We start from the raw sequence: 26,992 nt of genomic DNA, 5'->3' as shown, positions 1-26,992 counted from the left end.
TATTTTATTTATTTGCCTTTATAAAGCACATACAATCCAAAGGGTATCTAAGCGCTAGGTGTGTGAGAAAGTCCTCAGTTGAAAATGCAGATCTTCCTCATTTGTGATCACTTGCAACTTACTGAGGGAGTGTTTAGCAGCATTGAGGTAAAGGGCATCAAAGTAATCCAGGCGAGAGATAAGAGCCAGGAGAACTGGAATCCTAGGCTCTGCAGGAATAAACTGAAGGATCATTCTGAGCCTTTTCAGTAACCAGTGACAGGTTTTCACTGTCTTGCTAATCTGACCCTTAAAGATCAATTCCTGATCAAAAACCATAACTAGTTCCTAGCTTCCTTCACAAAAGTGGGAAATAAGCCACAGACCTCTGGCCACCGACTGCTGTTCCAGATGGAGCTACTGGTCCCAAAGAACAGGATCACCAATTTATCACCATATATGTTATGCCAGTTCTTTTCCATCCAGCTACTGACCATCATACAGGACCTGAATCTTGCAGCCACCTCCGTCAATTCTTTACCAATCGGCACAATAATTTGTGCGTCATCTGCATTGGATACCACCTGAAAGCCCCAGGACTTTATCAATTGTGCCAGCGGGGTCACAAACAGGTTAAACAAAGTTGGATTGAGGGGCAAGCCTTGTGGCACCCCACATAGCAGTTGAAAAGGCCTGGCTCTAAAATCTACAAAACTGACAATATCCTTCCTATTCCTAAGAACGAAATCCATCAGTAGCAGAACCTTGCCCCTCAGGCCTACCTGCCTCAGCCTTCCCACCACTAAAGATGGTGTCAAAGGCTGCTGATAGATCTAACAATACAAGCATGTTAACGTGACCCTGATCCACCTGACACCAGATACAGTTGGAGGATGGTAGTTGTGCAGACTCTGTGCTATGGTTGCTTCTAAAACCATGCTGTGATGAGTCTAGGTGATCATTTTTGCCTAGAAAGGAGGCTAATTCTTTATTCTGATTTATTTTGTAAAGATTTTTGCAGTGGATGGTCCTAAAGAAGTAGGTCAGAGATTCTTCAAGCCCTTAGCACCTCCACTATACTTATTTTTAAGTGGGCAAATAATGGCTTCCCTTCCACCTCTGCGGACACTCCCCCGTAGACAGAACACGCTCATAGATTATCTTTAAGACCTCTGTTACTACCTCAGGGGACATTTGTATCACTATGTGGGCAGGGGTCCTCAGGCGTGCCTGATTTGATTTGCATTAGAAAATAAACAATCTCTTTGCGTGTCAAAGGAGAGAAGACGTCTAGTGTGTTACTGCAGGGTTGTTCGGGAGACTCATCTTCCAAAAACTCCTCCCTCTGGGGCTCTTTTCTCTCTGGAAATTCAGAGAATATGTTCAGGATTTTGTCCCTAAAAATGAGGCTATTTTATCACGAGTTCTCCAGATCTAATTGTACAGGAGGAGATGAAAGCCTTTTTGCTGTATTATATGGAATATTTACAGCCTTACTGATTTTCTGCGAAAAGAAGGCAGTCTTAGCTTCCTTTATCGCACGCTTGTACTTCTTTAGCAACTCTATATGGATCATTTTCTACAGGGTTAGGGTCTAATCTCCATCTTCTTTCTTCCTTACAGCACTGTCTTTGGAGGATTTTCAAATCCTCTGTGAACCACTGCGCTGAGCTTTTACTTCTCCTCTCTGGTCTAGAACTTGTAACGATCTTACCTAAAAACAACTCACAGTACACTTGTGATGAAGATAGTGCTGTTTCAATTCCAGGGCAGACCAAAATGGAAACAATAATAATTTAAGGTTCACTGAAAAGTGAGAGCTGAGCTCTGACAAGAGACCCCCTCACACAAGACATGCAGTAGAAATCCGAGGTATAGTAGCTTCTAGCGAGGAGCAGGAGAGCGTAAGCTCTCATCTCACTGTCTGACGTTTGGGTTCTTTCAAATGAGGTGGATGTGCTACTAAACATAACTTTTCAGGCCTGTGGACATTTTAAATTATATAATGTATGCTAAATATCTTACACTGTGTACTGCTATTTTATGGTGCCAGAGGTTCCCAGCCTACTGACGGGAAATGATTCAAGCATGTGGATTTATAAAAGATCCAATGTTGGAGAAGTGGAGTAAATAAAGCAGAAAGTAAACATGTACAGGTGCATTTTTCAAGTGAACAAACAACACCTGAAGCACTAGCTCGCATCACCAGAGGTGGAAGGGCACATATGAATCTTCAGCATTAAAAGCTACAACCCAATAGATACGGTGTAACGTTTTCCATTTGGAGCATGTGCTGCGGTAGATGATATGCTTTGATTAGATTATAAAGGAGTGCACTACCCAAAAGCGGGGGCTAGCTGAGGAAGATGTTGGAAGGACTAGTTGACAAACATGCGTCTGCTGTCAGGCTTGAATGACTAGTCAAGAGTGTCTTGTACAGATGTGTGGTGTTAATCAAGAAGGAGTCTTACATATATCTGCTAATGGTATGCTACCCAACACCGCAGCTCCTTTCATTTGCGTACAATGTGCTTGTGGCACCAAAAGGCAAAGTTGATTTTGCTTTTGTGTAACAAAACTGTAACGTTTAGCTATCCACCGTGCCAAACTTGATTTCAAAATTGGATTTTCCAAGTGAGGTTCAACAAATGCAACAAACAGTTGCTCTATTTTATGAGTGGGCTTTGTTCTGTCAATGTAAAACATGACTGCTCTTTTAACATCTATTGTGTGCAAAGATCTTTCCGCTGGCGTGTTAAGAATGTGGAAAGAAAATAGCCAAGTCAATGGTTTAATATACATTAAAAGGGGAAGAAGCCACCCTGGGAAGAAAATGTGGGTTTGTTCTCAAGACAACTTTATTCCTGTCCAACAGGCTACCCCTTTTTCAGAAGGTGAATGGCACAAGCTATGCCACCTTTCATGAAAGGTACTGGCTAGCCCGAAAATATAGCAGCTCAAAAGGCTGCCTTCATTTGCCTTTTGAGTCCAACATTAAGTTTCCATTTGAGAAGTGGTAGCAATCTTGGAGGAATTACTCAAGTCCCTTCATGAATACTTTAATAGCTGGAATTTTAAACAGAGAAGTGTGTTGTCTGTTTTCAATGTAACTGAATGGATGTGTATGTCAACCCTGCCTTCTGACGGTGCAGCAAATAAAAGATGTTGTCTTTTGTCAAGTCCTTTAGGAGCTCAGTTGGATTTTTTTATGCAAAAATGTACAAAGGGATTCCACTTTGCTACACAGCATGCACATGTAGTAGGGTTACATGCCCCCCTCAGAATTAACATACTCTCATCATGTAATTTGAGGCACTCAAAATCTATCAACTTGAGTGCAAAGTCTTGAGGTTCGTCTCAGCTGCCCTTGATGTGGTCTTAAGAGATTTGCTCTGATATGCAGCTTCTCATGAGACAATAACAGTGCTATGAGAACCAGGGATTCCCCACCCATGTAGGTGCGAAGAGAATGCAGGCTACTGACATGTGCTTGAACGTCCTCACTACATATTGGAGGACAAGTAGTGGAGAACAGCCATAAGGGAGTATTTAATTACTGTCCTCAGTGCTGGAGGATGTGAAGTTTGAAAAAGAGGCAGCTACCTTTGAAATGCCATCACCATTTCTTAAGCTGGGTAGACTTTGCCTACTGTCAAAATTAACACTGCTCCCAGAAAACTCTGAATTTGAGACCTAAGATGGGAGTTTTGGGCATTATTCCTGAGAATCCTAACCTGTGAAAGAAACATTGTCACTTGAGTGTGGGTGGGCATTACTCAAGCTCCTCTTTATCAGGAAAACATCAACATATGGAAAAACATTAATGGCCCTATAGCAAAGATGTGCTGTAAACATCACTAGACATATTGTAATTACCCATGGGACTTTTGTGAACTGAATAGGTTGAACCTTGAAATTGTAGCATTGCCTACTTATAAAAATATGAGGCAGCATTGATGCTCCAGATCAAAGGGGATGTGGAACTAGGCTCCTTCAATAGGTCACCATATTATCTCCTGTGCTCAAGAGATGGATGACTTTCTGCAGGATTTACATTCTGTTTGATTTGTTTGGTGATGTGGAATTCTAAGCCATAACCTTGCTATACAATGAAAAGAACCCATTTGTCTCAGGTTATTTCATCCCACTGTAGAAGGAATAATCTAAGTATCCTCCTGAACAGAAGGGATCATTAGGAAGCCACTTGTTTGGAGGTAGTGGTAACCTTTCCAGAGTCTCCTCTACATCTTTAATTACATTTCCCCCGAAATTCTCCATGTGGACAGAAGGTTTGGGTTGCCCTGTTGGTAGGGGTGATGCCTCTGGTATTCTGATTCCTGCAGAAATATGCCAGCCTTTGCACTCCAGTTTGCCTTTTGATGCCAAAACCCAGACTTAACAGGTTGTCTGGACTACCCATATATGCTTTTAGCATTGTCCATATTCTTTTTGATTTTTTCTAGCATTGTGTCCATCTGAGGACTGTAAAGGTGTTCCTCAATCAAAGGTACCATTAATTACATGTGCTGAACAGATGTTCTCAGCCACGCCTGCCTCAAAAGAATGATTCTAGTGTTGACTTCTCGTGAGGCCGTGTCAACTGCATCCAACGCACATATGATGATGTCATTGGAGACAGTTTTCCTCTCCTGCACCAACTCCCTACCTTTCTCTGTAGGTGTCCAGAAGACGTTTGGTGAGTTGTTCTATACCCTCCCAATGATACCTGTTGACCCTGTGATGCACCGCAGTGTCGCTGCTTCTATAGCAAAGCGTTTCCCAGCTGCATTTATGTTTCAGATGTCCTTGTCTGAAGGGGGAGCACACCTGGGCCTTGCGCAAAAGCTTGTTTGTAAGCTGTGTATACCACCAATGAATCTGGAAGAATATGATACAAAATGGGTACTCTGAGACAGCCTTATACTTTTTTTTATCTACTTTGGTATTAATCAGCTCCTTAAAATTCTCTGCCGCACACGTCGTAATGCTGTGTAGTATGGACAAGAACTGTCCTAATCATTCAGTTTTCCCGTGGTCTTCCATAAAATGTCTTCCTCGTCCTCCAAAATAAGCAACTTGACCTTGCGGTGTTCTGCTTCCCTTTGAAAAACAGCATGGTTATGTTGCTTATTTGTAGATGTAATCATCCTGAGGATCTGTTATAATATTCCCACCGGTTCATTCCCTTCATGTGGTGGAAAGTGGACCACAATATGGATTCTGAATGGTAAACTGGCTTTCATGATCAGAGTCTACATGCTTGTGTATTGATTCTTGTGGTGGAGGTAATCTCATGTGACCTGTTCCTCCATTAACACCCCTGAGGTCTGGGTTGAATTTGAAGGGAGGCAGATGAGTCCTTCAATCCCCTCTGTTCAAAATCCAGTGCTTGGAGTCGAATAAATCACAGAAGTAGCTTGACAATCCTGGAGCTTGAGATGAATGTCTGAACCAAGTGATGGAAACATTTTTTGAGTTGGCGTCTTTGCCCTGGTGCATAGCGGGATTCAGGGATGAGTCACAAGAAAACTTCAGATTGAATTCCTTTAGGAAACACAACTTGTAAGCATCTGCACTGAAGACTAGATGGAAGGAGCGAGCAGTACATTCTACAAACCAATATCTCCTGATCTCTTTGACCATACGTTTTACAACTATCCAATAAATGTGAATGTACCCAACTAGGATTCTACAATCATCTTAAATGCTGCTGTACTGTTACTGCATAGTACAATTATTTTATATTCTAACTACTTCGTACAGTGTATGAATGGCAAGGTGAACTATGTTCTTCTAGACATCTTTGCTAAATTCCGACTCCGCCATACCATAAAATGACAAATCATGAATGGCTGTGCGAAACGGATACCCTTGCAACACCCTTATCTTATTTTCAGAATTTGTGGATAATCATCAATGCCAATTTAGGATTGAAGTTACATGTGGCACAAAATATGACTCCATTCTTTTTTCATCTGCAAACCTTATAGTTATTTTATTGTGCATTAAGGGGGATTTAAGAGCTTCTGTGGTTAATGAACAAGTTACTTACCTTCGATAACACTGTATCTTAGCAGAGAGACTATCTAGCTGCAGATTCTTTACCTTAGAATTATCCCCAGGTGTCAGACTGGATCCGTAAATTTTTTCGTGAGCACTACCCCTGCGAGCAGTTAGGTAGCGGTGTTGGCCACACCGGAAGCGACGTTCACAGTGCCTATATAGGCATCACCCAGGTGCACTGGCATTCAGTTTCTTTCCACGACTTTCCATAGAAGGGGCATAGAACCATGAATCAACAACAACGCACACAGCTACAAGGAGCTCTTCAACATCGAGAAGGAGCTCTCCAACCCCAGCTCCAACATCAACCACATCCCGTCATCACAAGACCTTTGCGACCCCCTAGCTACCTTCTTCTACCGAAAGATCGCAGACATCCATGAATGCTTTAATACTTAGAACCCCCGTCAACCACCAACACCACAGACTCACTGCCCACCAGCCTCCTGGACCCATGTCAACGACGATGACACCATCAAAATCATGAACAACATCAGACCCCTGCCCTCAGCACATCTTCAACAAAGTAAGCTCCAAAATCGTAACCTAACTCCAGAAGTTCATCAACAGTTACTTGGAGACTGCCCCTTCCTGGAGACCTGGAAACATGGCAAGATCAACGCCCTTCTCAAGAAACCCAAAGGACCTCAAGAACTTCCGTCCCATCTCCCTGCTCCCCTTCCCGGCAAAAGTCATAGAGAAAATTGTCAACAAATAACTGACCCGTTCCCTCGAGGAGAACACCACTCTGGACCCATCCCAATCCTGTTTCCATAGCAACCACGGCACCGAAACCTCCCTCATCGCCACCACCGACGATATCAGGACCATACTTGACAACGGCTCTCCTTTTACACCCGAACCAACAGCTTTGCTCCGATGACCTTGCCCTCGCCACCGTCCCACGCATCCACAGAACGACTGCCGGTGGCAGATCGTTCTCCCACCTCGCCTCCAAGATGTGGAACACTCTTCCCACCCACCTACGACAGACACAGGACCTACTTACCTTCAGGAGACACCTCAAGACACGGTTGTTCGAGCAGTAGCAGCCCCCCATCAGCACCTTGAGACCCTCACGCGTGAGTAGTGCGCTTCACAAATGCTCTGATTGATTAACTGATTGACCAGTGGTGTGGAATATTAGGGTCCTAAAGGCAACAGTCCTGTCAACAGAAATGCAGCTACAGAGCAGGGAGGATGGGTGGGTTGGTAAGGCTAGATAAGAGTCTCTATCAGAAAACGTGTTGCTGAAGGTAAGTAACTTGTTCATCTGATAGAGACTTCCAGCCGCAGACTCCATAACTTAAAATAGATAGCCAAGGAATACCATCCCCAGAGGTGGGTCTGCAGACCAATTTCACATGAAGAAGTCCTACATGACTCAACAGGCAAAGTGCTTGTCTTGGTGGACCTGGTTGTTCAGGCAGTAGTGCTTTATGAACCTGTACAAGTAGGCCCACGTTGCTTTTTGGCAAATACCCATGACTGGAACTCTGCGAGCCAACACAGTGTTCGTTGTTTAGCTCTGGCGGAATGAATACAAAAACCCTAAGGGGGTTGCTCCTTGGCCAATGTGTAGCAGAACTTAATGCAGAGCACAATCCATCTGGAGATGGTGCACTTCTATACAGCCATCTATTCTTTACTCCAGCATATCCCACAAAGAGTTGGTCATTCATCCAGAACTCTGGTGTGTGGTCAAAGCAAAACGACAATGCTCCTTTTGGGTCCCAACGGTAGAGTTGCTCCTCTTCTTTGTAGGGATGTGGAGAAGGCAGGGTGATGGATTGGCCTAATTGACATGGAGTGATCACTCTTGGAAGAAAGGAGTCTCTTGTGCGAAGCACCAGTTTCTCAGGATAGATGGTGAGGTAAGGAGGATTAAATTGTAAGGCTTGAAGCTCACTAACCCTCTGGGCAGATGTTATTGCCACGAGGAAGGCTGACTTGATGGTAAATGACCTGAGATGGCTATTATGAAGTGGCTCAAAAGGAGTGCACATAAGAAATGTCAATACAAGATTCATATCCCACTGAGGCATGATAAGAGATGAAGAAGGGAACAGATGTTGAAGACCTTCTAACAATCTATGTAGAACAAGGGATTTAAAGAGGGATGGCTGATCAGGCAACCACAAAAAACACAGAAATAGCAGAGAGATAGCCCTAAAGTGTCCCCAGAGCAGACTCCTGCTGGGCAAGAGAAAGAATAGAAAGAACGTGGGACGGGGGGCAGAAAGGGGTTCAATATGTTTTTCTGAACATCATGCCACACATTTTTGCCAACAGCAGGCATAGACTGTCTTAGTGGAGGGATGCCTAGCTGCCAAGATGACATCACAGACTTCGGGAGGCAGGTTAAAAGCTGTCAACTGCTGCCGCTCAATCTCCACGCAAGAAGGCGAAGAGCTGGCAGGTTCGGGAGGAGGACTCTCCCCTGCTGCTACAACAGAAGTTTCTACAGAAGAGGCAACCTGGTCGGAGGATCAATGGACATGCTCAACAGCTCAGGATACCAGAATCCCTGTGCCCAGCCTGAAGCCACAAGGATGACCTGGGCCGGTCGTTCCTGATCTTCTTAACTCTGGGCAGGAGTGGTATGGGGAGAAAGGCATACAGGAGGCCTGAGCCTCCCTGGAAATTCCAGCATTCAGAACTGCTGATATTGCACGTTCTCCGCAGTGGCAAACAGATCTAGCTGAGACTCTCCCCACTGCTGAAAGCGACCTTGCACCACCTCTGGATGGAGATTCCATTTGTGATCCGCTAGGCATCGTCAGCTGAGCTCATCTGTTCTGGCATTCAGAAAGCCCCCCAGGTGTTAAATCACCAGGGATATGCCCTGACGTTCTGGCCATGTCCAGAGACGAAGGGTGTCTTGACTAATGGTCCACAACCACACCCCGGCCTTTCTGTTGCAGTACCACATGATCTGTTAACACCTGTACTAGCCTTCTCTTGATGGAGGGTAGAGAGGCTTTCAGTGCCCATCGGACCGTCCTGAGTTCCAACAGGTTGATATGGACTGTGGATTCTGCCGGAGACCTATGATCTCTGCCTCTCCCAGCCTAACCAAAATCCAGAATGGAAGCTAAAATGTCAGTATCATAGCCTGAATATCCTGGATTTTTCATCTGGGAGGATAAGCCCAAAAATGCACCATGTACAGAAAAGCTCAGACTAAAGGAAGTTTCTGAGAGGGAGTCAGGTTTGACTTTGGCATGTTGACAGTGAACTCCAGCAAGTGCAAGAGGTTCGCTGTAGCATGGGGGTGGGAGACAACAACCTGTAGGGAGTTCACCTTCAACAGCTAGTCATCGAGATAGGGAGAATACTGGCACCTCTGATCGCCAAAGATTAGCTGCAACCACTGAACACCTAAGGGGCGCTGGTAAGGCTAAAGGGAAGCACAGTGAGCTGAAAGTGCTTGTGGCCAACCGTAAACTGTTGGTAACACCTGTGGCCTGGCAGGACTGGAATGTGAAAGTATACATTTTGCAAGTCCAACGCTACCTTCCAGTCTCCAGGCTACATGGCAGACTGGACCTGAGCCTCTGTCCTTTTTCAGCACCAAGAAGTAGGGGGAATAGCAACCACGACCCACTTCTGGCATCGTACCCTTTCTTTAGCCACGTTGGCCAAGAGAGCAGTGACTTCACAGCGGAGAAGATATAGGTGATCCTCCATCAGCTGGTCAAATTGATAACATGCGGGGTCGGGCAGTCACAAAGGGGAGGAAGTAGCCCCTTCATAGGATTTGCAAAACCCAACAGTCTGAAGGTATGGACCCACAGTGGGGAAGGTGATGGGGAACCCTGCCCCCAAATGGGTGCCCATGGTGGTAAGAGGGCAGTTTAGGAAGGTTTGGAGGCTGCGGCTGCTGGAATGGAGGGGGGACAGGTGGATTGGCCCAACTGCTGGCTGCCCAACACACAGGGTCTGTGGGTATCAGCTTAGCTACGCAGAGGCTGGGAAGCATGTGCCGCATGGTGGCTGGGAGTGAAAAGGTGTGGTTAGAAGCTCCTTCTCTAGTAAAGAAAGGAGTGAAAGGTGGATTGTGGGTGATGTGGGGGGTGGTTGCTACGGCCATGAAAAGGCTCAAGGTGCTGGCTGTAGCCCTACTGTCTTTAAAACACCCCAGCACCAAATTCGCCTCGTCTCCAAAGAGAAGGGAGCCATCAAAGGGCATGTCCATGAGAGATGATTGGACATCCCCAGAAAAGCTAGTAGGGCTGCTTCCGAGATTGATGGCAGCACCTGCACAACCGTATCCCACAGTGCATGAGAATAGTGGCCCAAAAGGTATGTGGCGTTCACAGACCACAGTGCCAGGTTGGGTGGAAGGAAACATCTTCTACCTAAATGTGCCTAGCCTCTTTGATTCCCTATCCAAGGATGCGGTAGGAAATGCGCCAGGATCTACATGGAATGTAGAGTCTTGACCACAAAGCTCTCTGGGTTAGGCTGTCGGATGAGGAAGTTTGTGTTCCCTGGAGTGTGGAGGTGGCAGCAGGCAATCCTCTTGTTCACAACAGCACCTGTGCTGGGCTTGGACCATGTCCGAAGTAGGACACCCATGAGGGCCTTGTTGAACTGCAGCAGAGGTTCTGAGGGGGGACACTCCTGTTTGCAGCACCTCAGTCAAGACATTTGTCTTCCCTGCCACCAAGGGCAACCGAACGTCAAGAGCCTCATCTGCCCTCCGCACCACCATAGGGGAGGACGTTGCCTCCTGTTTAGTCATGGTAGGGGGAGAAACCATGCCAGTATTTGGAGATGAGTCAGTCCATTGGCCTCACCCAGATCCTTGCACCAGTCCATATTGGCATCATAAGGCTGGTATTCATCAAGGTCAAGCGGCCCCTCTTAAATCTCGTCAAGTCTTAGCCAATAATAATAGGGCTCTGGCATGGAAGGCATGGTTTCAATCAGCACCGTAGGTCAACACCCTTCCAGTTCTGTGTTGGAGCCAGGTAGGAGGATTTTGGCAGTACCTGGGAAGGTCAACATGACACAACAGGCATTGATCCAGATCCAAGATTGGATCCTTGGGACGTTAAGGCCAGAGTCATCTATGGCAAACCAAACGGGTCTCTTCCAAACCATCAGTGCCCAAAGGTGCACTGGAGGGAACAGGGCCACCCAAATATAAGACAGAACTCCTTGACTTGGATGGGGGTTGCTCCGGCTCCTAAAAACTCGAGGAAGCATGGAGCCAGCCCAGGTGCTAGCTCTACCAAGGAGCCAGGCCTCGACGAATGATGCTGCATCATCTCGTCAGCTGAAGGACGAGGTGAAGTCAAAGATCTCTCTGACTACTTTTTTTTGTGGTAGTGGGACTTATCTGAGTGACTCCACGATTCTGAGTGTGACGAAGATGACGACCATGTGGGGCTCTGCAACCACTCATAGAACCTTCCTCTTGACTTGGATCTGGATCGTAATGGAGTCGCATGTCTAGCCACCAGGAGCTTGAGGGATCGCTCCCTCAAGTCCTTTGGGTTCATGGCGCGGCAATCGGTGGAGGCCTTTGGGTCGTGGTCGTGCCACAGGCACCAGAGGCATACAATATGAGGGTACATCACCAACAGTGAGAAGTGACAGGTGCTGCAGGGCTTGAAGCTGGCCTTCGTTGATATCCCTACCACACCAGGAAGAAAAACCTCAAAAAGGCATTGACAAAAAGTTGAAAAAAAGTTAGTAAAACCATGACTATCAGTGGCTCTTCTCTGGATCTGCACTGACTGGCGCAGAAATAAAAGAACTGATGTAAGCGAGTCTGGGTGGTGCCTGTATAGGCACTGCGAGCGTCACTTCCAGCGTGGACAATGCCTACAATGCAATGCAGAGACAAATGATGCCACCTACCAGAGCGCAGAGGTACTTCTCACAAAAATGTTTCCGGATCCAGTCTGACGCCTGGAGATAATTCGAAGGTAAGGAATCTGTGGCTACAAGTCTCTATCAGATGTATTAATTTAATTCAGAGTGGATTACACAAATGCTGTTTTACTGGCAGCTCCTAAATATGTGCTTGCAAGGATGCAGTTGATATAAAATATGGCAGCCTGCCTACTTTGTGGTATTATTATGAAATATCATTGTGTCTGGCCAACAATTAGACTACTTTTTCAAAAAGTCATTTATCTCCTCAAACCATGTTTTATCACAATTTCCCTTGCTACAAACTCTCCAGGGCCCTGCAGTCAGAGTAGATAACTAAATCCCACACATTAAGATATGGTGATGCTGCTTTCTCTATTGTTGCAGCAAAACTGTGGAATACTCTACCCCTATCTTTCCCTGCACATGATGGCTCTTTACTCTTCAACTGTATAGAGCCAAGAAGTTATAAGGAATGAGTTGATCTTTACACATAGTCTAAACCTAATCCTATCTATCCATACTCTGAACTCCTAGCAAGGCGAGAACACGTTTCGGAAAAAAGAAGAAGTAATGTTTATATAGTGCTCGCCTTCTCTTACATTATCCAGAGATCACTACGAGGATCCTCAACCACTGACTGCAGGTTTAATTAGGGGTGAATGAGATGTGATTTCTGAGTAGGCTTACTTGCAGAGTTATACTGCTATCTACTATCTTGATTAAGAGGTTGAATAGCCTTAAGTTTGCAGAAGACCTTAAATACCATCAAGACATTCTGAAAATTATCACATTTGTTACAGTGAGTCAATTCTTGCTCATGTATGAGTGTGCATGTTCAGGCTAAAAGTCTTGGTTGCCAAACTCGGATGTCACTGAATATAACATTTCTAGAATTAGTGGCTTAGTTAATATCACTTTTAGGTTTCCATTAATAAAACGTTTTAAAATTACTGTAACTACTATAGTTTGGTACAAGGTTATGATGCTGTTCTAGTGATAGCATTAAAAAATCCTGCAAGTCGTCTCTGTCCATGTAGTTACCCATACATCAACCGAGTCTCTCCAGTGGCTTATCTATTTGCACTTAGAAACAAATCTCAAACTCACCATGATTCGACTCAGCTGGCCTTTAAGCTTTGAGAGCTCCTCTAAGAGTTGTTCCTGGTCCTCTCTTTGTCTTTCCATTTGCAGCATATGTGCTTGTCTTAGAGACTCAGCTGCTTGCTGGTGTTCCTGTTCCTGACGGACAAGCTCCTGTCTCATATCTTCCACACGCTCCTCATAGAGCAGTTCTAGTTTCGCAGTTTGGATGCTCGATGATGCCACACCATCACCAAGCTGAAATAAAGAAATGTAGCTTCAAAAATCTAATTGACTCCATCATCTTCAACCATAACTTTCAGTATTCAATAAAAAGGTTCAATAAGACAAAAAATGGCTATTTAAGGAAAATTTGAGATGCATGCAAAGGAAAACTTAATAAAGAAATACATTTTTATACTTACCACACAATCACTGAATATACAACCAGTGTCCTTAAGGCATGAGGAAGAAGGAAGTAAAAAGTAGTTGGCAGCAAGAGACAATACATGCTCTCCTTGGGCAAACAATAACCCTACTAGCTAAATAAGATAACCATCCCTGGGGCAAGACGATGTACAGCATAAAACCTCCTGATTGAGTGAGTGACTAATGTTGCAGATAGAAAATGTAATACTGCGCTAAACCTCATAAGAAACCAAGGTCACCTAGTACAGAATACATTTCCTGACAACTGGTCTCAATTTAAAAAAGAAAGGGAAGAAAATTTTAAAAGTGGGAACTATGCCTTATTGTCTTTGCTGCTATTCTTTAAATAAGCTGAGTTCTCTTCTACAGAAGGAAAGCTCACCTTCCTGCTTGGAGCAATTTCTCGATTATCTACACATCCTTCTACTAGTATTACTATTAGTAGTATTAAGAAGAATACTAATACCACCACGGATATTAATAATAATGTGTTAAACTCACTGAGCTATCACTCTAAATAATGAAGGCTGAAGCCAACAAGTAATGTATCACTTTACATGGATGGGATGCCTGTGGTAAAAGTGTTTCCCCACATAACTGATATATATATATTTTTTTACCAGAATGGGTCATAGAAGAGAACAATGGGCCACAGCAGAAGCACATTTTCCCTGCTAAGTGTTGCAGACACCACTCAAGACTTAGTAGGTGGGTAGGAACAGACTCATCACTGATTCTATACAAAGTGAGTGCCATTCATTTATTATCACCAGTTACCACAACACAAAGTTGAGTTTGTGTCCTAGTCTGCTCTGTGGACCAGCGGACTGGGGAGGGGTTTAGGTGAGTAAAGGGTCGATTGGGCCTCAAAAGTGGGGGGATGAGGATGTTTGCCATTGAAGTCCTGGGGCTCCTCCTACAAGGGCTCTTCAAACTGGATCAAGTAAAACTAATTCCACACTTGACGCCATGGGTAGCAAGGATAAACTGTCACAGGTTTCTCAGTAAGGAAGTGCAGGGTGCTGAAGCTCAGCACCCAGCAATCGACCAACAGAGACAAAGTCAGTGTCCAAGCCAGTGCAGGTAATTTAAAAAACAGAAAGTACTTTAATCAGCGTAGTACTAAATAGGACAAAATAGTCACAATCCAAATAATCAACAAGTCACTGTCTCCAAGTGTGACAGATGCAATTCAGGTCAAGCTGAAGGTGGTACCAGCAGTTGGGGTCCTGACAGGACTTGAGATAGATGCAGTCTGAGTAAGGTGGCATTAATCATGGCAAGGTGATGTCCCTCTCCAGGTCTATGGCAATCATACAGTTGCAAGATTCATATGTACCTACCGGAATCATATAGTTGTATCTTGTCTGGTTTTAAGAGTCACACAGTTGCTGCCCCGAATGGACGACGTCTTGTGATGTCTTCTCACCTCCGCGAGACTGGCTGTCAACCCTGGTTGCTTCGCAGTCCTCAGAGTGGTATGCAGAACACTTCATTTCCTGGTCCTAAATGACTTGAGCTTGGAACCAAACGTGGTGGGTTGGGTCCTCTTTCACACACAACTTCTTTACAGGAGATATGCATCCAGTGTCTTAAACTTCGAAATGCCTCCTAGCAGCAAACAATAAGCTGACCTGAATGGGCACAGGTGACTTCTCAAAACGTCATAGAAAATACACTGCAGTTACAAATCATGCTTGACAGGTTTGTTGAACCACATATAACACCTGGAGGACATTTGAAAAGGAGAGAACAGGATGCCAAGACAATTCCTGTGTATCCACTGACTGGAGTGCACTGCTGTTCTACCAGAGCTCTGTCTCAGGAATAGTTATGGATCAATACCTGCACCAAACTGAATTTTGCTGCTTGATGTGGGAGGATATTAGGATTTTCATTGTATGTTTACCACACACACCAAGTCCTCAGAGCCCAGACTGAGTGTTGCAGAAGAATTATGTCACCTTGAAAGTACCCTGACACATGGCATTTTGGGCCTGTTTCCATTAAGGCAAAAATGACCTACCGAACAAATGTGTAAGCCTGGCCCCAAATGTTTATGGCATTATCAGGAGTTACTCCACCCCCACCCCAACCCTCCCCCCAGCTGGTTCCAGACATAAAAGTGGTTCCTCCAGGCACCCACTTACACACACTTCCTGGAACTACTGAAGATCAGAAGAGAACGGGACCTGCTATCTGTGACCTGAGAGGAGTCTGAAGGACTGGACCTGCTTCTTCTTGTATCTAGGACAAAGATTGTGGTGAACCTGATTGGTATATCCGACCTATGCTCTAAGGTAGTTAGCCTGAAATTGCACATAGATGTCAGTCTATTCTGACCATTCTCAGTTTCATTGGTGCTTAGCATTTTCTTGCGCTATTTCTACTTAAACATTAGAAATCCATATCTCTGATTACTCATATAGGATTTTTGTAATTTTGGTGGCATTTGGTGTCGCAAATGCTAATCTATTTTTCTTATTCGGTTTGGGATTTTTATTGTTTTGCATTTTGACTTTCTTACTGTTTTGGCAGTGCATAAATACTTTGCACATTGCCCTCAGTTTAGTCCGTTTGCCCTGTGCAAAAGCTACCAGGAGTTGAACTCGGGTCAATTTTGTGACTTTGGGAATTCACCCTGACAAGGATTGTAATTATTACTCGAGGTGGCTACCCCAAAAAAATAATCCCATCACAGGTTGCATTATCACTTTAGTCAGTGCATCCATACCATTAACATCAGCTGGAAATGAACAAATCCACAAAGAAAATATCAAATCCCTTGAGCAAACTAAACACGATTTTGGGAGAGGGCAAACTATTTTGGTGGGTGCACACAACTCCAGAACTGGACCTACAAAGCTCAGCTAGGGAAGAGGCTTTGAGGAACCTCACTATGTTTGAGAAGCTCCTACAAACGGTTGATATAGAAAGACATATGATTTTAAGACTTTATCAGGTAATAAGGACAACAGAGACAATACCCAAGTGGGGTTTCCAGAAATAGTAAGGAAAAGAGCTAGAAATGTCGCTCACACAAGAATGGTTTGAACTACTAATCTTCTCACACAGGAGATTGTTAGTGAGATGGACACTAGCTTGAAGTTAGTGTATACATGGCACAACATACCAGCTACGTTTAGGTACATTGGCAACATACGCTCTGTTAGGTGTTGGAGGGCTGTGGCAAAAAGGGCTCATTGTAGCATGTTAAATGGCACCGACCCAAGAATCGAAATGTGTGGGACAGAATCCAGGAGATCAGGTTGCTGGGTTTAAGGTTCATACCTCTGCAAATGCTATTTGTCTTGGATAGATGTTAGAGGCAACTTGCCAATCCAAGAGGGTGGATGTTGATGTACAAGTACCTGGTTCTGGTGTTATAGGTAACAGAACATATCTGTAGTTGAAGGGCAGAATCTCTATATAAGAGTCTGAAGCCGTTCAGGTAGTAAGTTCTTAATTTCATGTTTGGCCCTTAAATTCAGCAACAGCGGGTAGGTGCTGTTAGGGCTCCATCCTAGCTACCACTCCAAACCACACAACAAAATTCTATTGTATCATTCTCTCTTAGCATTCTAGACACCAGTTCAGACATACAGGTAATGGGGACACACAAGTTACTAGAGAGGGGCATTAGGAACATGGTTTCAATGCCATTGGTAGTGGTCAAACACACATTCCTATGCACCTGAAGACAATCAAATCCACCTGTAGGGACAGACTAAAACCACAGGCTGTTGCATACATTGGGAAGATTTATCACAAGTTTGCAGGCAAAAGGCAATAACTCAGAAATTAATTGGAAATCAATGATGCTGCTTGACTTTTCACAGGATGCCAGATCTCTTAGCTTCATGAGAACTCCGAGCACTGTAGATTCTCTCACAAGCACCTGCCTAGAACTATCACACCCAAAGTATTGTGGTGCGTCCTGGTGGCTGATGTTGTTACTCATCCAGCATTCAATTAGTCAATACAACCCCATCATTTTGCAGTATATCATTCCAGTGGTAGGACGTCCACTCATTGCTAATATATCCTTCCTTGAGGAGTTGCTTTCTAAAATGCAACGGTTTTTGAACCTTAAAAGCTACTCATGAACAATGTGCCTAGTAAAGCAATGCTGTATACTTGGTCACGTAACAGCATGTAAAAGGTGTAAATTTCAGGTGCACATTTGGTGAAATATTTCCATTTCATGATAGTGCCTAGGGAAAAGAGTCTTGTTCTAAAGAAGGTTATACATAAGCCATATACACCAATCTGCATGCTACTAACTCCTTCATCTTAATGGTAACAGTATCTGTCAGCTTTTCTTGTTAAAAATAAGATTGTCAGAGAACAAAAGAGACACTGAAGTGATTCTAAGGATATGATCTAAAGGTTCAGTGGGTACGTCAAGGAAAAATGGTCAAGGAGCAATCAAGAGAAGACAGCTGCTAGGAGGAAGCTAGTGAGGCAACCCAATGCCTCAGTCCACAGGAGGTCTGTGGTATTCCAGGAGACTGTTGCTACAGACAGCACCAGAATTGGGACCAAGACACTGCAATTTCTGACTGTATACGGACCCCTACAGAGAATCTATACTGTTCAAGTGGGGTGGCAGCAAGGGATCTGAAGTGGTGAAAGGGGAATCTATGCTTCTCAGCATCCAGGAAGATTATGAAATAGAAAACCAAGTTGTTACTATATTATGCTGCTACATTTAGCTAGTGGTTGGGTACATTGACTGTTTACCCTAATTTGTGATAAATGCCTTTGCCCTTATGCCCTTTTGATCTGCTTTGTTTCCCCTTCTTGCTAAAATATAAATGTTACTTATCAAATTAATCTGGTGCTCCATACTTGTGTTTGAAATGTATTCTGTTGCATAATTAAAAAACAAATAGGGAAGGTCTCCGACTTCCTGCTTTTGGAAATTCTGTTGATTTTATTGTGGTTAGGTACTAAGCAGACATATCCAGTTCATAATAGTTGTGTTGTTACAACTTTTATTGTTTTCAGTACAGTACTAAAGGAAAGGATAAAATTAATTAAATATAATGTATGTTTGTTTCTGCAATCGACAATCACAGGCATGTATACATTCATTAACATATACCTGTTCCATGTTCTTCCCCATTTTAAAGTGCCAATGTATTCTAATTAATACTTATTAGATGTTTAAATTACTCACATTACTTTTAAATTTTTTTCAGCATACTAATACAGTCAGCATTATTGCACTACAGTCTCCTTGTCCTTGACATTTTTATCTCTGAAATGATGGGGGCGAGGGATGTTTTTTTCACCACTTCTAAGTCATTAAGGATCGTGCAACCCAACATTCCTATTAAAAAAATGATTTCCGATCTTGTTTTAGTATATTTCCATCTACAAGAGTGTACTCCCACATGAATGGTATTGCACTATGATCAGTCTTGTGCTCTACTGCATTTGAGAAATTATCATACATTGATTTCTAGACGTCCTCAAGATATCGACAAGACCATTTCATATGTGGAAAACACCCTATACTTTTATACAACACCTTCTGCAGTCATTGGATATTGATGTTTTTAATTTGAGGCTACTTTTCCAGTGACAGATAAAATAGACAATTTAGAAAGAGATGCATCTGTTTCAAATTAGTCCCATGGATAGATAACAAAAAGTGCACTCAGAAATTTCTGACCATGGTGCCATGACATGAAATATGTTATTCTAAATGTTTTCCTACATGTGGTTTATTAACCATCATGTATTCATACTATTCACCTATCCTGTGATATAGTACTTTCAGCAAAAATATTTTAAAAGCAAAGTTGGCAGAGCACTGAATTTAAATGAAGTCACTGGTAGTTCAAACAAAATTTCTAATTTGCAGACATGAATACCAATTACTATTGTGGTCCACCACTACTTTGTTCTTCACATATTTCCACAGGAAGATTTCACTCAATATGAGAAATTCTTTAACCTGACCCACATCAATCCCTTCCCAGCTCAAGGGTACCTTTCTCTAATAAGAGACTATATTCTGTACACTCTTGCATTCTCATTTGTGCATTTATTGTAAGTATATTTATTGATCTAGTTACAACTTTGCATCTTTTACAAATTTCACCTACTGTCTTACACCTGAATAATTTCAGGCTGTGTAGCTACTTAAAAAAAAGTATTGCAATGCTTTAATATTATTGTTGTCAAACTGTTATCGAAGATCTGCTGATCTGGGATTAGAGAAAAACATAACATACTGTGTGGTGGCTGCTTCGTAATAACCTGTAAAGCCAGACCTCCTTCCTTTAAATTGTTTAGAAGTTTGGTCATAAAAATTCTCAGATTTTTTTTTACCCCGCAAATATAATTCCTAATCGTGCCATCACTTTTAGACAAGTCCCTGGAGATTACAGGGTACCATGGAAAAAAGAAATGCAAATAGTGGAAGAACAAATATTTTCAACAAGCAAATCTATCCTATTGGTGGATATTGTTGGATGTCCAACTCTTTCCATTACAACGAATGCCTTGATTAATAGTAGTTTGAAATTACTATCATTTACATCTTCCAATGCCTTAGTGATCTAGACTCCTTAGGATCTATTTATTTTGCTTTGGGATCTATTTTAAGAGTATTCAGAAAAACGTCCATAGAAGCATGAATTAGCAGATTTGCTTCTATAAAACGACTGAAAAACTGGCGCTCCGTATGTAACTCTTTTAGTAATATTGTAAAAATTAAGGAAAACAGACACACCCTTCACATGGGATCAAAAGCCTTTTCGGCACTGAGTAGAATTACTGCAGCAGGGCTTTTCAGTGTCTGCAGCAAGTCAATAGGTTTTATAGTGCAGTGGGTGTTTGTCACAATGTTCCTCTTCGGGATGAAGTAGGTCTGGATAAATTAGAGTTTCTAACATAGTTGTTAACCGTAAGCTAATAGTTTGGCATAAATCAAACCACTGTTAGTTATCAGTGTCACAGGCTAATAGGAAGAAGTTTGTGAAGGCAATTTCCATTGCTTTGATGAACCTACAATGACACTAAGCTTAAAGAAAGGAAATGATTGTCTTTCAAGAAACTACTCATGCATTGCCTTGAGAAACTGAATTAATTCAGATGCGAACATTTGACATTTTTCTCTGCAGATACCATCTTTCCACTAACCTTGCCAGCCTTTTGATCAAATATTGTTTTAAAAATTTCTTGTTAGGGCAAGAAGATGTCACACTTTTAGTCAGCTGATTTTGACGCTGCAGGTAACATATTCAGGTACATATTTCCTGACAGGTGGTCTGGGCATCCGAATGATAGCCCTTTCTGTAATGTTCGAAGAAAATTTCAGATATTTCATGTATGGTTTTGGTTATTTGAATGTTTTCTAATCTCATGTAGTTACTTTTTTCCCTCTCCCTTGCTTTTAAGGTTAGTATCTTACCTTTAGATTCTCCTACTTCATAACTATTTGGCCAATCGTATTTACATTAATATAATGTTCTTTACTATCACTTTTTGCCTTCACTCAAGTGCTCTTATCCAACAGACTGTATTAGTTAGGGTGCTGGGTTCAGTTTCCAACATGCTCCAATCTATTTAAGCAATTATTTGTTTGTGTTAACTTGTGCCATATATGAAATGAATCTCCCAGTTAGGGTGACTTTTGATGTCTTTTTAAAGAATCTTCTTTTTGGCATTTTCAACATTCAACACACAGGACACCAATGAAGAAAACACAAGGCCAGCGATCCACTCCGGTATACAGCAGTAAGAAACATCATCATGCCTGGACAGCTGGTTCCCTACCCTGCACACATATAAGGCTGAGTTATCGATCCACACCACCCTATTCCATAGATGCACTAAACACAAATAGCAGAACCAGTCCCCTAGAAATACAATCATCCTCTGCCAACAATTCTTTGTGTCTCTCTTCACCAAGCCCCAGACAATCCTCGTCTGCAACTCCCTGAGGGCCCTCCACTAAAGGGTGTCAGACCTCAACTACAGGCCTCTGTAGCTTTCCAGAAATGCCAAAACGTCTCAAACTTGTGGGAGCAGCCCCTAGATTTTTACACCTGCTCCTCCGCTCGCATGCACCAGCTCAGATTCTATTCCCACTCCTGTAATATTACAGAAAAGCAGGGTATACCTCTTCAGCGTCTGTTCCCCTCATATGCCCAGCACCACCAGCTGGGACATAAGCTGTATCCAGACATCCACCACCTCAGACAGACGCAACCCCATTCTCTCCCAAGAGCTTCGCACCAATGGTCATTCCTATATCGTGTCACTCAAGATACCTCTCTCACCACACTCCTTAAAGAGAAGTCATAGGCACATTAACCCAGGTTATGCAAACTTTCACTCATGAAATACACCCTTTGTAGCAGTTTAAGCTGAACCCAACAAGAATCCAAACAAATCCCCACTTCTTCGGGTAATGGCAAGCCTTGCCCCATGCCTCGTCCTCGAGTCTACCCAAGTACCTCACCCATCTATCCCTGGGAAGGGGTGGGAGGGTGTTTTGTGCACCCGAAAAATGGCACGTGCATGCAGGTGGGGTGGGGGAAGTCAGGGACCCTGTACACCAGGGGGGGTCGATCCATCAACAGCAGAATATGCTGCATCTGTAGGTATCAGAGGCACTGACTACCCAACAGCTCATATTCTGCCTGTAGCTCCGGAAAGGAGAACAACCTTGCATCATTCCAGACATCCCTCACCACCGAGATGCTCAAAACTTCCCACTTTTTGTGGTGACTTTTTTAATATAAAAAAACATTGGTTATATTTGTTAAACTTTGAGCTTTTATAATTACTCATACCGGAGCCAATAAAAGTCACAATCAACATGACATTCTCAGTTTTAGGTATTTACCACAAAACCGTGGCACTACTCAGTGAGTTCCATGCTTACCTCAGAAAGTGTGGCATGGCAAGCCCAGGAATTACAGCCATAGCAGCATTACAACACGCCAAAGGCATCTCAAGTTCATACACCCACCCCAAAGTGTAAGCAGGTATAAGGCTGCAAATATTTAAAATCACCTTTCAGAACGCCGAAGAAGGACCATAGGTGTATTTGAAGGCCTCCCAGATCACTGGGATGTCGGTTGCACTCCTAATATCCATAGAAAAACAAGGGATAAATTCCTTCACTGAATTAATCATCCTGCAATAATGATTTAGCTAAAGTTTCTGAACTTACATACTATTTATTTAAAGAAATATTTTATTGGTTTTAAAGAGGAAGAGAGTAAACAAAAACCGAAGAATAACAACTCAACTAAGCCCAGCAGCCATCAACAGAGCTACCCCAACATGGTCTCCTCCCACCCCTCTGCCCCATCCTCGCTCAGAGGAATGACCATAATTGTACATCCATTCCACCCCCCTAAATAGTCCCAATCCCCCAGTAGCTCAGTCTCTGCCATCTTCTCCCTCTCGTGGGACTAGATCCCGCCGAGTTCCCCCATAATTTCCTGGGAACTGCTGTCACAATGATGTGTTGGTGGAGCCTTCTCGCAAACTGTGAGAGCATCTTCCTCAATTTCAATTATCTCCCTAAAAGTGCACAGATAGCATGGGCTTTCAGTGTTAGACACATAATTCAAATAGATAATTTCCAAAACACAAATGGAACCTGCAGTGGAAAAACAGTGACACAACCAATAATTGGAGCAAGAAAAATGCCCTCCATCCACCCAAAGGTCTGTAAATGATAGCCATAAATGACATTTAGTGGGATCCTCATATCGCTGAGCTCCAGGGTCACTGCAGCCAGTCCATTAATAACACGTAGGCCTCTGGAAGAACACTGGAATTATGCTGAAGGAAGAATTATATTATTCTGCAGGGTAGACTAAATCATGCAGCTTAATGAGTCACATTTTGAAGCAGGATTACTTAACTTTTTTTGCCTTTAGGTTGAAGCCTGACTGTGCATTTGTCTGTTTGCAAAAGACTTACTGGGGACATGTTGACAGTTGATATGGAAAGCAACTCCACCCACTGCTTTCCATTGCCTTTTTGTTTTCTCACTTTTATCTTCTTGATTTCTATAAGATCTCTTTTTGTTTTAGGCTGCCCACCCAATCTTTTTTCTTCCTGAGCAGCATAGCCTATTTACCATCCCACTGTTTGGATACTTTTATCCTTTCAGTGTTTACTTTTCGGATTTTTTTTTCCTTCCTAAAAGCACACTATGAGTGTGCAGACATTTTCCAAATTATTTGCGTTTCCCCACTTCTCCCGGAAAGTTTATTTTCTTAATATTCTAAAAACGTAATTTTACACAACTTTGCTCTTCAAGCTGCTCTTACGTATGCTTTCATTGTCCTTACGGCCACTCTCTGATTCACTTCAATTACACGTTGCACTCTTGGTCATTGACTTCCACCACACACCATGTTGCTCTGTCTCTGATGGCTTCCTCCCTGCACCCTTTGTGTAGCATCCCCCTAAATGTGATCTCATGTTGCTTGTCTCACACACCCCTGGTGTTGCTTCCACTTGCCCTCTGTGTTGCTTCGCTGCACTCCGTGATTCCAGTCTCCAGGTTACTTTACCACCTGGGGTTCTTTCACTGAACCGCCCAGTTTTGTTTTGTTGATAAAACAAAAAAAACTGCTTGCGTCATTTTGCAGGTACGTACATGCTTGGTGTTTGCCTACCAAATGATACTGCCAGGGGTGTAGGTTTTTTATCCCTCTTTATTAACCACCCTTTTCAGAATCAGGAATGCTATGCAGCAGGACTAAAACCATAGCCAAAATCAATACGTCCCAAAGGCAAGACTTATTGGCTTTGCCAATGCTTGTTTTTATATGTCAACACTGCATGGGCAAAGGTTTCACCTCATTAACACCTATTTAATACAAATTCAGCAATCAGCAACTGAAAGATGAACATGTACTACTTGTACTGCAAGTTTCTTAATACAGCCGTTAAATTTCTTTGACTGTCCCATTAGTAAGCTTAAGTCGGAATGACAAGAAAATACATATTTTTCTTATGACCATCTTAAAAGAATTCCAGAAAAACCCAAATCCTGTACTGAAACAGTAGCAAGGCTTCAATATAAAAACAATTATGTGCAATGAAATATAGGCTTGGTTGTATGCTAACATAGGCATTGTTTGTGCATTGAAAATGGTGCAGTGTATGGTCCAAGTGCATGACCTAGAAAGCTGGATAACAGATGAATGGTGCAACTAATTAATGTGTAATTGACTGCCATACTTTGGCCAGACTCAAGACAGAAAAGAAAAATGTCCATTCTCTTATGCACACACTGTTCACAAGCGCACAAGCTGAAACAGGGATATAAGGAGAGATGGTCTTGAGTGTTCTGTTTTGGTGGGAAGAAAAACAGTAAGTTAGCATTAGCTAACACCGCCCTCCTCTCTTAATAGAAGACCCTGCTTTACAAAAGTATATTAGATGCCGGTGTAGAGGTCGGGTCAGCCACAGTGACCAGTTTCCAGAAGGATGCTGGAAAATAAAGTTCCAACTTCAGGCCCGATGCACAATGAGGTACATGGGGAGGCTTACGTGGCTTGGTATATTTTGATAACCTACTATAACCCTTCTGGTAGACTGCTGGCTATAACAAGGGTGTGTTTTGTAGGACAAAGATGTGTCATGAAATATGGCATGGGTTTACATTATTCTGGTCCTAATTTGTATAAAAACTGCTGTGCTGAATATAATATTCACACATTCTGATTTCTGATTTGTAGATTCATAATGTATAATAACTAAGTATATAGTGTAAAATATCAAGTATTGTGTGTAAGTGTACTTATTTTGGGAGGTGTGGCAAGGCTGTGTTTCTGTCACCTTCAGATGAGAAATCGCAGGTTTGTGTGACTTGAAACATTTTACCAAACCAGAAGCGAAAAGCTCCTACTACATTTTCTGATCTCCAAAATGGCTACAGTTTTCTTTGGGACCTTAGGAAATCTGCATCGTGTGACACCTAACATTTTAGGGGCAACACCATTATTTTCCAAAAGTAAATGTTTTATTTCTTCCTTTAAGTGCTGGACGATGAAGATTTATAGTTTCAAAGCAGGGGTTTATGCAATGGACTGTTTCACTCAACAATATGCTAGAGGGGAAACATTGATCAACTTACCCAATTAGTACACACTTACATGCAATTAACCATTACCAATTACTAATCTATACTCACATATAACTTATGTAGGAGTATTACAGTATGTTCCATACTAAATGTGAACATCAACTTATAAAATAATCCAAAGCCTAAGCTTTGTGGAGGAAATGATGGAAGATACCTACAGTGGTCTGTCCACTAAGCAAATCACATCCTTCTCACGTAGAACATTTATGTGCTGTATGTAAAAATATTGCTTAAGCACACTGGTGTCTCCAGACTGCAGACTTGCAAGCCTGTTAGAGTACTCTTTTCCATATCAAAGTATGACGATGATAGCATCTGGCACTACACACTCCTTTGGAGACCACAATATGATCATTTACTTTAAGATGGAAAAGCCACGTTGATACATATAAGTTGTTGCTCCTACGTGTTTTTACACCTCTAACATTTCACATTAGTTTGAAAGATAACCATAATTTAGCATATTTATGAACCACATTCCATTATATGAAAAAGGTGTGCATGTATGGATTTCTTTATACTTACGGTTGTTTCCATTAAAACAGGATTGAAATATCCGGGCAAAGATTCCCGTGAACATGCCATTTCACGTTCCCTAAAGCTCAACAAATGATTGGAAGAGGAGTCTTCTAAATGGCAATATGATCGTTCTTTACCCACTCCAACAGTTGTTGATTCACGCAGTTGTACTTCGTTGTAAAACGTACTTTCACTTTCCTCCCACTGATCATTAATTTGTGTGTGCTGATTACGTACTTCATCTTCTTGCAGTTTAGCAATCCTTGCTAGTTCAGACTTTTGAGCAAATGATACTGTCATCTCTACAATAACCTAAACAAATGCCCAATAAATCTTAGTAATCATATTTACCAAAAAAAGTCATAAATTATAGAATGAAAACATTATTCATGCAGTACCAGTTTATCATAAATATATGTATGTTTAGACAAACCTATATATTTATTCTATTACTAAGTAACATTTGAAGAAAAAATAAATAAGTTATTGTTTGTGCTTACGTAAGTTTACATTATGTATAACTCTCTTTATTGGGTTTAATGCATGTGTAGTAAACATTAGCATACAGAGAAAAAAGGAAAAGCTGCACAATACTCAAAGATACCCAGATCAAGAAGTAATTAACACATGTATTTATGTCAGATATCCTAACCCAGCAGGGCAAGTTTGTCAGCATGGGCCATCCATGCTCCCCAGACTTATAGTGGTTTTCTGGTAGCTGCGGATTTGTACACTATTTTTTATGCCGTGGTATAGTAGTCCATTCCAAGTGCCCATTCAGCTACCGGAGGTGCTCGCTCAGATCTCCAATGACATACTATGTTCCTTTTAGGAACAAGAAAGCCCAGTTACCAAAATTCTCATATATCTGCTCCCACCCCAATGGTTCATCAGCCC

General features: G+C 42.5%; 1 protein-coding gene across 9 annotated transcripts in view; it reads right to left on the bottom strand.

Moving 5' to 3' along the window:
• The window catches only part of AKAP9 (A-kinase anchoring protein 9), a 969,300-nt gene that overhangs the window by 641,310 nt on the left and 300,998 nt on the right, over positions 1-26,992 (bottom strand). For 7 of the 9 annotated variants that reach the window (XM_069211620.1, XM_069211621.1, XM_069211615.1 and 4 more), the window contains 2 exons: positions 26,102-26,407; positions 13,039-13,269 (listed from right to left, as the gene is read on the bottom strand). In XM_069211620.1, coding sequence (XP_069067721.1) covers positions 13,039-13,269; positions 26,102-26,407 — 537 coding nt within the window. The remainder of the gene's footprint in view (positions 1-13,038; positions 13,270-26,101; positions 26,408-26,992) is intronic. The other 2 variants (XM_069211624.1, XM_069211623.1) reach the window with 1 other exon arrangement.

The sequence above is a fragment of the Pleurodeles waltl genome, chromosome 10, assembly GCF_031143425.1.
Source record: "Pleurodeles waltl isolate 20211129_DDA chromosome 10, aPleWal1.hap1.20221129, whole genome shotgun sequence".
Classification (NCBI taxonomy): Eukaryota; Metazoa; Chordata; class Amphibia; order Caudata; family Salamandridae; genus Pleurodeles; species Pleurodeles waltl.
Note: the sequence above shows the minus strand (reverse complement) of the source record. Positions and strands in the feature narration are given on the sequence as shown.